The sequence below is a fragment of the Bos javanicus genome, chromosome 28 (genome assembly GCF_032452875.1).
Source record: "Bos javanicus breed banteng chromosome 28, ARS-OSU_banteng_1.0, whole genome shotgun sequence".
NCBI lineage: Eukaryota > Metazoa > Chordata > Mammalia > Artiodactyla > Bovidae > Bos > Bos javanicus.
In genome coordinates, this window is record NC_083895.1 from 5,054,679 (window position 1) to 5,068,909 (window position 14,231).

General features: G+C 39.6%; 1 protein-coding gene across 9 annotated transcripts in view; it reads right to left on the reverse strand.

Annotated features, from left to right (window-relative positions):
- TTC13 (tetratricopeptide repeat domain 13) overlaps positions 1 to 14,231 on the reverse strand; it is a 102,864-nt gene that overhangs the window by 45,016 nt on the left and 43,617 nt on the right. For all 9 annotated transcript variants that reach the window (XM_061404802.1, XM_061404803.1, XM_061404799.1 and 6 more), the window contains 4 exons: positions 11,618 to 11,700; positions 9,861 to 10,002; positions 8,670 to 8,844; positions 6,634 to 6,790 (listed from right to left, as the gene is read on the reverse strand). In XM_061404802.1, the coding sequence (XP_061260786.1) occupies positions 6,634 to 6,790; positions 8,670 to 8,844; positions 9,861 to 10,002; positions 11,618 to 11,700 (557 nt within the window). The remainder of the gene's footprint in view (positions 1 to 6,633; positions 6,791 to 8,669; positions 8,845 to 9,860; positions 10,003 to 11,617; positions 11,701 to 14,231) is intronic.

Consider the following 14,231-nt stretch of genomic DNA (forward strand, 5'->3'; position numbering starts at 1 on the left):
CTTCCAGTGCCTGCGGAGGCATAAGCCAGCAGGTATGGAAGGGGGTTGTAATGGCAGCCTTGCCCCTTGCAATGCCACTCAACAATGAAGCCTTACTTCTATGGTGTCTTGGACATTTTCCACAAACCTTCCCAGTTTTGGAGCCCGTTACTCCTTTCCCTACAGGCTGTCTTTTCAAAGACAACAGCTGTCCCCTCCCTGGGTCTGCATTCCAAACCCCACTTTCCAGCATGCATGACTCACAACTCAGGCTGGGCTATGCAGAGCTGCAGCACAGACCATGCACGAAGTTCTTACTTTGTCCTACCTTCGACAGACCATCTGTTGTGTTCCCCCTTGATCCCCTAAAGGTCTCCTATTCCCAGCTGATTTCCCCACCATGAGGGAATTTATCTGAGTGTGGGGACTTCCCCTCACCTTCAGCTTCCCACCAGGGTTGCCAGTCCTTTTTTTGATTCCTCTTTTTTTTTCCTTTCATCTTTCATCCTAGTTGGTTGTAAGGGCATTTTTCCTGTTCTTTTAGGTGTCCAAAGTCTTCCACTAACATTCAGCAGGTGCTCTGTGAGAACTGTTCCGTTTGTAGATGTATTCTTGACGCACTTGTCAGGAGCAACAAATTTCATGTCCTTCTATTCCACCATCTTGACTCCCTCCTACCTGTTCATGTCTTTTGCACTTTTTTAAATTGGAATGGGTTGTTTGACTTTTACTTTTTAACTTGTATAAACTGTTGGTGTTGAAAGGTTTACAATCTAATAATTGACCCTAGGTGATATGACTTCCCTATTTTTTAAGGTTTTTCTCTTTACCCTAGGTGTTTTCGAGTTACTTACGGTGTATCTGAATGGATTTCTTTGTATTTACCCCACGTTTTAAAAAAAACTATAGATTTTTTTGCTGTCTTGTATACAGGGTTATTGTTACCATCTTTCTAAATTCCATATATATGCACTAGAATACTGTATTGGTACACTGATGTATAGAACAGTCTTTTGGACTCTGTGGGAGAGGGAGAGGGTGGGAAGATTTGGGAGAATGGCACTGATATATGTATAATATCATATATGAAATGAGTCGCCAGTCCAGGTTCGATGCACAATACTGGATGCTTGGGGCTGGTGCACTGGGACGACCCAGAGGGATGGTATGGGGAGGGAGGAGGGTTCAGGATGGGGAAAACATGTATACCTGTGGTGGGTTCATTTTGATATATGGCAAAACCAATACAATATTGTAAAGTTAAAAAATAAAATGAAAAAAAAAAACTATAGATTTATTAATACGTTTCCTTTTTCTTGAAAAGTTCTTGGCTATTATTTCTTCAAAAGTGCCTCTCTTCTATTTTCTCCTTCTGAAGTTTCAATTAGTTACATGTTAGCCCTTCTTACATTTTACACATCTTCTCTCTTGCAGGTTTTCCAACTCCTCAACTCTGTGCCCCACTCTGGATACTTCCTAAGGCTCTATCTTCCAATCCTGCAATTTCTTCTCAGCTATAGCTAATCTGCTTTTTAGTCTGTATACTGAGTTCTACATTTCAATGACTGTATTTTCTATTCTTAGAGCATCTAATTATTTTTTTAATCTGGTCTTTTATAATCTCATGTTTCTTGCTCATGTTTATGATTTCATAACTTCTTTAAGCACTTCATCTGGAGTTATTGTAGAGTTTATATTCAACAGTTTCAATATGTGAAGTCCATAAGGGTTAAAGTCTATTGTTTGTTGCTTCTGTTGATTCTCACAAATGGCTCTGGTCATCTTGGTTTTGATTCTGATGCTAATGATCTTAAGCTGTGGGAATACTTGAGGGCACAAATTGGCACCAATTTCTTCCCAGGAAGGATTTGTATCTGCTTCCATTGAGATCCTGGGAATGCCTCCAATACTGGATCACTTTAGCCCCTGGAAGGTCAGCAAACCCATCCTGCTCATGCTTCAAGGCACTCCACTGGATAGGATATCTTTTCCTTTAATATGTGTTTACCACCCATCACTCTGGTCGAATATCTTTCTTTTTTTTTAAGAATTAGGGGGCTGATCTTCACAGATTTTTCCTAATTTTTAAGGCAGCTAGACTCCCAGGAATTAATTTCTATTCTAAATCTAATTGTTCTATAATGAGATAGCCTTTTAGCAGATCTATTCTGCCAAACTGCAGCAGTATTGGCCAGCACTCTAATTTCAAACTTTTAATATGTTAAGAAATTTGTTTTTTGTTTTTTTTTTATTCTTCCAATTTTATTTTATTTTTAAACTTTACATAATTGTATTAGTTTTGCCAAATATCAAAATGAATCCGCCACAGGTATACATGTGTTCCCCATCCCGAACCCTCCTCCCTCCTCCCTCCCCATACCATCCCTCTGGGCCGTCCCAGTGCACCAGCCCCAAGCATCCAGCATCATGCATCGAACCTGGACTGGCAACTCGTTTCCTACATGATATTTTACATGTTTCATTGCCATTCTCCCAAATCTTCCCACCCTCTCCCTCTCCCACAGAGTCCATAAGACTGTTCTATACATCAGTGTCTCTTTTGCTGTCTCGTACACCGGGTTATTGTTACCATCTTTCTAAATTCCATATATATGCGTTAGAATACTGTATTTATGTTTTTCCTTCTGGCTTACTTCACTCTGTATAATAGGCTCCAGTTTCATCCACCTCATTAGAACTGATTCAAATGTATTCTTTTTAATGGCTGAGTAATACTCCATTGTGTATATGTACCACAGCTTTCTTATCCATTCATCTGCTGATGGACATCTAGGTTGCTTCCATGTCTTGGCTATTATAAACAGTGCTGCGATGAACATTGGGGTACACGTGTCTCTTTCCCTTCTGGTTTCCTCAGTGTGTATGCCCAGCAGTGGGGTTGCTGGATCATAAGGCAGTTCTATTTCCAGTTTTTTAAGGAATCTCCACACTGTTCTCCATAGTGGCTGTACTAGTTTGCATTCCCACCAACAGTGTAAGAGGGTTCCCTTTTCTCCACACCCTCTCCAGCATTTATTATTTGTAGACTTTTGGATCGCAGCCATTCTGACTGGTGTGAAATGGTACCTCATAGTGGTTTTGATTTGCATTTCTCTGATAATGAGTGATGTTGAGCATCTTTTCATGTGTTTGTTAGCCATCTGTATGTCTTTTTTGGAGAAATGTCTATTTAGTTCTTTGGCCCATTTTTTGATTGGGTCGTTTATTTTTCTGGAGTTGAGCTGTAGGAGTTGCTTGTATATTTTTGAGATTAGTTGTTTGTCGGTTGCTTCATTTGCTATTATTTTCTCCCATTCTGAAGGCTGTCTTTTCACCTTGCTAATAGTTTCCTTTGATGTGCAGAAGCTTTTAAGGTTAATTAGGTCCCATTTGTTTATTTTTGCTTTTATTTCCAATATTCTGGGAGGTGGGTCATAGAGGATCCTGCTGTGATGTATGTCGGAGAGTGCTTTGCCTATGTTCTCCTCTAGGAGTTTTATAGTTTCTGGTCTTACGTTTAGATCTTTAATCCATTTTGAGTTTATTTTTGTGTATGGTGTTAGAAAGTGGTCCAGTTTCATTCTTTTACAAGTGGTTGACCAGATTTCCCAGCACCACTTGTTAAAGAGATTGTCTTTAATCCATTGTATATTCTTGCCTCCTTTGTCGAAGATAAGGTGTCCATATGTGCGTGGATTTATCTCTGGGCTTTCTATTTTATTCCATTGATCAATATTTCTGTCTTTGTGCCAGTACCATACTGTCTTGATAACTGTGGCTTTGTAGTAGAGCCTGAAGTCAGGTAGGTTGATTCCTCCAGTTCCATTCTTCTTTCTCAAGATCGCTTTGGCTATTCGAGGTTTTTTGTATTTCCATACAAATTGTGAAATTATTTGTTCTAGCTCTGTGAAGAATACTGTTGGTAGCTTGATAGGGATTGCGTTGAATCTATAAATTGCTTTGGGTAGTATACTCATTTTCACTATATTGATTCTTCCGATCCATGAACATGGTATATTTCTCCATCTATTAGTGACCTCTTTGATTTCTTTCACCAGTGTTTTATAGTTTTCTATATATAGGTCTTTAGTTTCTTTAGGTAGATATATTCCTAAGTATTTAATTCTTTCTGTTGCAATGGTGAATGGAATTGTTTCCTTAATTTCTCTTTCTGTTTTCTCATTATTAGTGTATAGGAATGCAAGGGATTTCTGTGTGTTGATTTTGTATCCTGCAACTTTACTGTAGTCATTGATTATTTCTAGTAATTTTCTGGTGGACTCTTTAGGGTTTTCTATGTAGAGGATCATGTCATCCGCAAATAGTGAGAGTTTTACTTCTTCTTTTCCAATTTGGATTCCTTTTATTTCTTTTTCTGCTCTGATTGCTGTGGCCAAAACTTCCAAAACTATGTTGAATAGTAATGGTGAAAGTGGGCACCCTTGTCTTGTTGTATGAAAGGAGAAATTAACAATAACACAATAATAGTGGGAGACTTTAATACCCCACTTACACCTATGGATAGATCAACTAAACAGAAAATTAACAAGGAAACACAAACTTTAAACGATACAATAGACCAGTTAGACCTAATTGATATCTATAGGTCATTTCATCCCAAAACAATGAATTTCACCTTTTTCTCAAGCGCACATGGAACCTTCTCCAGGATAGATCACATCCTGGGCCATAAAGCTAGCCTTGGTAAATTCAAAAAGATAGAAATCATTCCAAGCATTTTTTCTGACCACAATGCAGTAAGATTAGATCTCAATTACAGGAGAAAAACTATTAAAAATTCCAACATATGGAGGCTGAACAACACGCTGCTGAATAACCAACAAATCACAGAAGAAATCAAAAAAAAAAGAAATCAAAATTTGCATAGAAACGAATGAAAATGAAAACACAACAACCCAAAACCTGTGGGACACGGTAAAAGCAGTCCTAAGGGGAAAGTTCATAGCAATACAGGCACACCTCAAGAAACAAGAAAAAAGTCAAATAAATAACCTAACTCTACACCTAAAGCAACTAGAAAAAGAAGAAATGAAGAACCCCAGGGTTAGTAGAAGGAAAGAAATCTTAAAAATTAGAGCAGAAATAAATGCAAAAGAAACAAAAGAGACCATAGCAAAAATCAACAAAACCAAAAGCTGGTTCTTTGAAAGGATAAATAAAATTGACAAACCATTAGCCAGACTCATCAAGAAACAAAGGGAGAAAAATCAAATCAACAAAATTAGAAACGAAAATGGAGAGATCACAACAGACAACACAGAAATACAAAGGATCATAAGAGACTACTATCAACAATTATATGCCAATAAAATGGACAACGTGGAAGAAATGGACAAATTCTTAGAAAAGTACAACTTTCCAAAACTGGACCAGGAAGAAATAGAAAATCTTAACAGACCCATCACAAGCATGGAAATTGAAACTGTAATCAAAAATCTTCCAGCAAACAAAAGCCCCGGTCCAGACGGCTTCACAGCTGAATTCTACCAAAAATTTAGAGAAGAGCTAACACCTATCCTGCTCAAACTCTTCCAGAAAATTGCAGAGGAAGGTAAACTTCCAAACTCATTCTATGAGGCCACCATCACCCTAATACCAAAACCTGACAAAGATCCCACAAAAAAAGAAAACTACAGGCCAATATCACTGATGAACATAGATGCAAAAATCCTTAACAAAATTCTAGCAATCAGAATCCAACAACACATTAAAAAGATCATACACCATGATCAAGTGGGCTTTATCCCAGGGATGCAAGGATTCTTCAATATCCGCAAATCAATCAATGTAATACACCACATTAACAAATTGAAAAATAAAAACCATATGATTATCTCAATAGATGCAGAGAAAGCCTTTGACAAAATTCAACATCCATTTATGATAAAAACTCTCCAGAAAGCAGGAATAGAAGGAACATACCTCAACATAATAAAAGCTATATATGACAAACCCACTGCAAACATTATCCTCAATGGTGAAAAATTGAAAGCATTTCCTCTAAAGAAATTTGTTTTAAAGTGATACGGTAAAAAAAAATAATGCATATCAAAGGCTACCAAGAATTGTTAAGTACATGTGAAGTCTGAAAGTACCCTAAATTACCATGGAATGCTGGGCTAAAAGAAATCATATCTGTAGGGCAGGAACAGAGACACAGACGTAGAGAAAGGACTTCTGGACACAGTGGGGTGGGGAGGAGAGGGTGGGATGAATTGAGAGTAGCACTGACATGTATACATTATAATGTGTAAAACAGATAGCTAGTGGGAAGTTGCTATTACAGCGTAAGCAGCTCATCTTGGTGCTCTGTGATGACCTAGAAGGGTGGGATAGGGGGTGCAAGGGAGGCTCAAAAGGGAGGGGATACATGTATATATCAGCTGATTCACATTGTTGTATAGCAGAAATCAATACAACATTATAAAGCAATTATCTTCCAATTAAAAATTTTTTTAAAAAGGAAATCATATATTCAAAGGTAAACTGAAAGAAGTATTTCCAGACATATCAAATTCAAAAATAAATTCATCAGAAACGTGGATAGAAAGCTATTATCAGGCAAGAGATATTATGATGAACTTGACAGCTTAGTGTTAAAAAAGAAAAAAGGTCTTCATTTAAATAACTCACTTTATGTGGGGTTGCAGCCCTGGCTGCTCTTCATAGTCTTCTATGAGGAAAGGCAGATTCTTAGCCCAGTGGTCTTTAAAGCTTCCAGGCAGATCCACGTCAATGTTATATTCCGTTAGGGGAGTATCAAGATGTGCATGAAGATACCGAGAATACTCTGCAGATAGGAAACGAGATCTGACACACCCAAATATGCTGAAACAGTTTTTACAGCTAATTATAATTTTTTATAGCCAATCTGTACAAAGTACAATTACTTCATAACAAACTGTTATTTAATTACAAGAATTCTACGTGGAAACTCCAAATTTTAGCAAGTCACTATTATATGATAATGGAGGTAGCCTGCTGCTGACTTATTACCAGGGGCAAATACAAACCAGTCCATCTGGGTCCACCTTGCCTAAATTTTAACCACCTTTCGATAAGCAATACGAAAGATCTCACTATTCAATTCCAGAGTCTGGGAATGCAAGTTCAGTGTTAGACAGAGCCTGGTTCCTTGTCAACTGATAGATGTACTGACTATGTATGCAATTTCATCAACTGACTGACCAACTGCTGCTTATCTCTAGGGAAGCAGTGTAGAAAGAACCAGGATATGCAGCGCCCCCATCTTCAGTCTATAGCTCACAAGTCCAAGTTCTTCTGAATGAGGAAAAAAGAGGGAATTACAACTTAGAGTAAAGAGCTGTGCTGTCCAAAAGGTAGTCCCTGCTGCTGCTGCTGCTAAGTCGCTTCAGTCATGTCCGACTCTGTGCAATCCCATAGACGGCAGCCCACCAGGCCCGCCATCCCTGGGATTCTCTAGGCAAGAACACTGGAGTGGGTTTCCATTTCCTCCTCCAACGCATGAAAGTGAAAAGTGAAAGTGAAGTCGCTCAGTCATGTCCGACTCTTAGCAACCCCATGGACTGCAGCCTACCAGGCTCCTCCATCCATGGGATTTTCCAGGCAAGAGTACTGGAGAAGGTAGTCCCTAGTACCTGGCTATTGAGAACTTGAGATGTGGATGAGAAACTGAACTTTAAATTTTATTTAATTAGAAATTTAAACTTAAAACTGATGTTTTATTCAATTATTAGAAAACTGCAGTATGTTTGGAACAACTTGCATCTGTCAGTCTATTTTTCTAATTTTAAATTTTATTAAATCTAAATTCAGACCAAGTATTTCCAATGAAAATTTAGCATCCAAATTGAGATGAACTATAATATATACTGTATTCAAAGACTAGTACAAAGAAATATAAAACAGCCAATAAATAGTGTTTTCATAATAATAATAATATGCTGAACTGATATTGTAGAGGTACTGAGTTAAATAAGATGAATTAGTAAAATGAATTCCACCTGTTTGTTTTTACTTTTTTAACATGGCTACTAGAAATTTAAAATTACATACATGGTTTGCAATTTTTTCACTGGACAGTACTATAATAGAGGGTTAATGAAAAAGGAAAGAGAAAAAATAAAAGTAAATATCTGGGCTTTATATGAAAAATAAAAATGTCTATGTATAGCATAAAAAGGGTAAGACTGACTAATAAAAGGATAACTCAAAGATTTGCTTTCTTTTTCATCTCAATTTAAATTCTCCAAAATATGCAAGAATTCTGATATGCAGGAGTTGACAGATCAAAGATACTAAGTTCTTATTTAACAGTGAAAACTTAAGATTACTTTCTTGTCATTCCTATATTTTTGGATGTGATGTGACAAGACAAGGATACCCAGATGATTGTCATATTTAGTTCAAAATACATTGTTTCTGCATAAGTAAAATTTTTTAATTTTAGAAAGAAAAAATGTGAGGAAGAGGCAAAAAAAACAAACAAAAACAAACCAAGACTGGCCTTTAGGAGATATGAGCTCTCTCTAGTCCAGTTACCACCACTAACCAGAGGGTGGCTGGGGGCAAGTCACCCAGCTTCCCTGAGACTCAACTGCCTAACAGGTAACCTCAGAGACGAGCAGTATGATTCCTGCAACTCTAAGCACTCACAGAGTCAATGATTCTGCAGCTGTCGGACTTACCTCGGAGATACTTCACTTTAAGGTACTCTGGGCTGGCCTTTTGGCCAGGAAGAGGGTCATTTAGCATAACTTTAGTTTGCGCTTTTATCCCTTCATAAAACTGTCCCATTGCCACGTGGCTGAGTCCTTTCATGTACTGGCACACCTCGTTATATGGCTCCAGCTGCAGACATCGCTGAGGCATTGAAGGAAAAAAGGCTGTATTAGAATCCATACAGTTTAGAAACCTTTAAAGTGCTCTACTCTTTAATCTGGAATTATAAACTGAAATTAGGAAAGTTTTCCCTCCAGGTTAAATCAGACCGAATACATACTCTGTAAATCAGTCTGTTGGTCAAGACAATGGTTCTTTCCTCTTTCTTTTTGTTGAAGTCTAAGTCCTATCACTTCATGGGAAATAGATGGGGAAACAGTGGAAACAGTATCAGACTTTATTTTTGGGGCTCCAAAATCACTGAAGATGGTGACTGCAGCCATGAAATTAAAAGACACTTACTCCTTGGAAGGAAAGATATGACCAACCTAGATACCATATTGAAAAGCAGAGACATTACTTTGCCAACAAAGGTCCGTCTAGTCAAGGCTATGGTTTTTCCAGTGATCATGTATGGATGCGAGAGTTGGACCGTGAAGAAAGCTGAGCGCCAAAGAATTGATGGTTTTGAACTGTGGTGCTGGAGAAGACTCTTGAGAGTCCCTTGGGCTGCAAGGAGATCCAACCAGTCCATTCTAAAGGATATCAGTCCTGGGTGTTCTTTGGAAGGAATGATGCTAAAGCTGAAACTCCAGTACTTTGGCCACCGCATGCAAAGAGTTGACTCATTGGAAAAGACTCTGATGCTGGGAGGGATTGGGGGCAGGAGGAAAAGGGGACAACAGAGGATGAGATGGCTGCATGGCATCACTGACTTGATGGACATGAGTCTGAGTGAACTCCGGGAGATGGTGATGGACAGGGAAGCCTGGTGTGCTGCGATTCATGGGGTCCCAAAGAGTTGGATACGACTGAGCGACTGGAAGCCTGGCGTGCTGCGATTCATGGGGTCACAAAGGGTCGGACACTACTGAGCGACTGAACTGAACTGAAGCACTATTCTTGCCCACCCCCAATGACTCCATTCATTTCACGAAACTTCGTAGAATAATAATATAAAATTGCAGTTCCAGTGCTTCTCTCTTACGGATGCTCACCTTGAAGTTCTTAAGGGCTTCATGTAAGCTGCCATGGTGATAAAGCATCATTCCACGGAGCTGGAGGGTCTGCACGTGATTTTGGTTGAGCAACAGAGCCTTCTGAAAGCTCTCGGTGGCTGCTTCAAAATTGCCCAGTTCCCTAGGTATTTAACAACAGTGATGAACATAATACAGGCGTTTTAGTCAACATACAGAATTAAGTTACCCTCAAAATTATGATCCAATCTATAAGTAAGATACTTTAATGTGGGTGTTTGCTTTATTTTACCAAATTCATAGGTTTAAAATTTATTTTTTCTGTTGTTTAAGTTACTTCAATTAAAATCTAATAAATCATTATCTAATTTAAATTTTGAAATAAGAAGTGTATTTTAGATTTGTGGTCATTTCAGAGTGAAAATGGTTATTAATGACCAGCCTTGCCTTATTTTGTATATTAAAAATTTTATAAATAATAGAAACTTTAAAATATCTCATGTCAATTTTATATAAACAATAAATACATAATATATATATATATATATATATAACACCCACTTACATTTATACAGCACTTTACTATTTAATAGGTGTTTCCAGATCTGTTTTCCCACAATTCCATGGGACAGGACAGATAAATACCATCCCTTAAACCTAGAATGAATCCAAACACACTTTCTCCAAGTCAGTATAAAAGACTTTTTCTAACTATGCTGCTGCTGCTGCTGCTAAGTCGCTTCAGTCGTGTCCGACTCTGTGCGACCCCATAGATGGCAGCCCACCAGGCTCCCCCATCCCTGGGATTCTCCAGGCAAGAACACTGGAGTGGGTTTCTAACTATGGAGTCAGATAAATAAGCTCTTGAATTAGATCCTTTTTGAGTAAGGCACCTAACAGTTTCACAGGAGATTTCTGTCACTATCTTTCTCTTTCCTAACATTTATAGTACCTTTATACAGGTCAGACGGAGAAGGCAATGGCACCCCACTCCAGTACTCTTGCCTGGAAAATCTCATGGACGGAGGAGCCTGGTAGGCTGTAGTCCATGGAGTCGCTAAAAGTCGGTCACAACTGAGCGACTTCACTTTCACTTTTTCACTATCATGCACTGGAGAAGGAAATGGCAACCCACTCCAGTGTTCTTGCCTGGAGAATCCCAGGGACAGCAGAGCCTGGTAGGCTGCGGTCTATGGGGTCACACAGAGTCGGACACGACTGAAGTGACTTAGTAGCAGCAGCATACAGGTCAGAGTGCTAAAAAATGTTTTTGAATCGGAAGTCAGAATAGCTTTGATGGTCAGAGTAATGCATGTAATAAGGAAGCCAAGCATTGCTGCTTGTTCCTGATAGAGATGCAACACACTTGTAACATTTCCATCTCGCAATTCTAGGATCTTTAAACAGAGCCTTGTGATGTGGGTATTAACCTTAGCTACTGCCTAAAAAGGGCAATATCATCCATAACTCAACACCTTAGAATGCCACTATTCAAAGCACGTACGTTTGAAGGACTACTGTTTTCTCGGCCAGTATATACAGACTAAGGTTACTTTAGGGCACAGCAGCAGCAGCAACATGCATTATGGTATCTACCTCTTACCCATGGTTTTCTCTATGCCCAGAGAAGATCTCAACAAGTATGTGAACACCTATGTGATTTAGAATGACCATCTCTTCAGGCTAAGAAACGCATTTTTAAAAACCAGATCCCTATTACGAGAGGCTATGCCACTACACACCCTCCCTCCTACCCCGAGTATTGGTGCTTTACTCACCTGTAGGCCTGTCCCAGGCTTTTATATGCATCAATAAAATCAACTTTCTGCTTCAGAGCTTCTTTGAAGGATTCAATAGCTTCCTATAAAAAGAACACAGAAAATTATTTCATTTGCTTAACTGTTAAAATTGAGTTTCTCTCAAATTACTAAAGGACTAAAACAGTATACATAAAATACATGGTCTCTGAGTGATTTTTTCAAAATAGGAGGACTTAAAGGGAGGTAGAAACTACAATAAACTATGGGGATTTAATTTCAATAGTAAACAAATACATTACTATGAACAACAACAGAGCCTTAAGTTTCTCCTTTCAAAGTGGGAAAACAGCTTCTGTTTTTCACTAGGACTTTGACTACCAATAACAACTTCATTTTAATATCATTTACTTAATGAAAACTCTATGGAACAAAAGTAAGCCTAACAGCTGCATGAAATAATCTAAAATGATCACAACTGGCAGCATTTGAAATTAAACCAACAGGAGAGACAAAAAAGCAAGCCCAACATGAAATTACTGGTAAGACAAGAAAAAAGGCTCCTAGGATAGCCACTAAAGGATTCCCATGATCTACAAGGGAAAAGAAAGCATAAAAATAGAAGAGAAACCTTCAAGTTGAGGGGGTGGGGGGTGGTGCATGGCTCCTGCCAGCACAGCTCCAGGAGGCACTAAGGTTCCAGAACTGCACAATCTACGCTCTTGAGGGGAGCCCTGGCTGCAAAGGGACTCTCTGTGGAAACCGGTGATAAAACATGCCACTGTTTCAGAGTAAACATCCCAGGCTTACACTGGGTATTCAATGTTCTTTTCATTATGATGTTATTTATTGTAATAAAAAATAACACAGATATTTCACACATTTCCTGAGGAAAAGACATATCTTACTTAATGGCTGTAAAATATCACAACTTCTAAGAGCTTTAATTGAGAAAAAACTTAAACTCTGGCATAGATCATTTCAACTTGATTAGATAGTTCATAGGAGAAAATCATTAGAGATATCAAATGCCTTGCACATGGTAGGCACTCAATAAATATTTAATGCCCTGGTAGACACACAAAATAGTTTTGCAAAAGTTAACAATATTGAGTCTTTTCAGAAAGTCATTCATCCCCTGCTTCTTGATTTTCTCAGGGGAGGCCAGCAGGCCAAGAGAGGCTGGCTTTGAAACTCTTCAAAGGCAATACTGGGGACAAAACCTCCTCATTAAGGAATCTCACTGAATAGCTACTGTTTGGGAGACAGATGAAAATGGATAACTTTTTAACACTGAAGAAATGTTAAAGACCACTCTTAATTAGACTACCTGCTGCAACACAGTCTTGATCTTTCAGGATTTTTACAACTGCATTTTTAATTCAACAAACATGTATTGAGTGCCCACTATGTGCCAGGGACAGCAGGAGGTAAGGGGACATGAAGAGGGGCAGGTCATCATCTCTGTCCTCTAAGCACTCGCAGTATCATTAGAAAGCCAATTACGTAACCAGGTTACTAGAATACAAACTAAGAGCTACAACAGAGATATGAGTAAAAGTCTCTGGGAAAAAAAGAGAAAGAAACGACTGACTGAGCTGGGAGAGCAGAAGAGGCTACAGGGAGGAGGTGACAACCGAGCTGGGTCTTAAAGCACAAGGAGTCTGGTAAAGAAAGACGGCATCGTGGACAGGAGAGGTGGTACCACACAGGGGCACAGAGCGCTCGCTGACGCAGGGAAAGTCAGAGGGGCAGGGGTGCAGGGTGCACAGGTAAGAGCGGGGGAAAGGGAGAGCGGAGGCCAGAAGCGAGGGCCTCTCTGTGCTCCACAGTCTGGGTGCTGCCCTGAAGCAACAAGGACTGAGGGCTGTGAGGAGGGGGACACCTCACAAAGTTTACTCTTCAGAGAGATGATAACTGCTGGCAAAAACAGAAAAGACACACTGGAGAGGGGGAAGGATGGAACCCAGGTGAGAGGTGGCTGCAGTGGTCCAGGCAAGAGATAATCAAAGCTCAGACTGAGACAGTGTCTCTGAGGAGAGAAAAGAAGGGTCGAATTCAGGAGAGATTTTTAAAAGGCACACTAAGACAGAATGTGGTGGCTATCGGGATGAGGGAGAGGAGTGGGCAGGAAGAGCTGAGGCTGGGAGCCTGGGTGGAAGGCAGGGCTTAACCATCGTGAAGAAGTATAGGAAGACGGACAGCCGTGGGGCGGGGGAGGGTGTGAGTCCACCGGGACGTGTGAAATCTGGAGTATTTGTGGACGTCTGCTGGAGATGCCCAGGGGACATCTGCTGCCCACTGCACTTACAGCATGCTTGGACGCCACAGTTCTTCAAAGTCTGATTTCTCTTCAGCTTTTAAGAGTCTTTGGTTTCGGGGTTCCTGTCTAATCACTGCACAGCTCTCTACCTCATTCTGCCAAAGAGGGGACATAGCAGAATCAAGATTTTAAGCCATTGGGAACAAAGAAACTACGTTTGTTGAACCTATCTCTAAGCACATGAACTGGCTCTGAAGTCGTCTGCATAGCAAATGCAATCATCACCATTTAAGTCGCCATCTTCCTTACTAGCTGGGAGGCGGCCATCACCCTGGGACTGTTCAGCATAAGTGAACAGAACCATAACAGGTA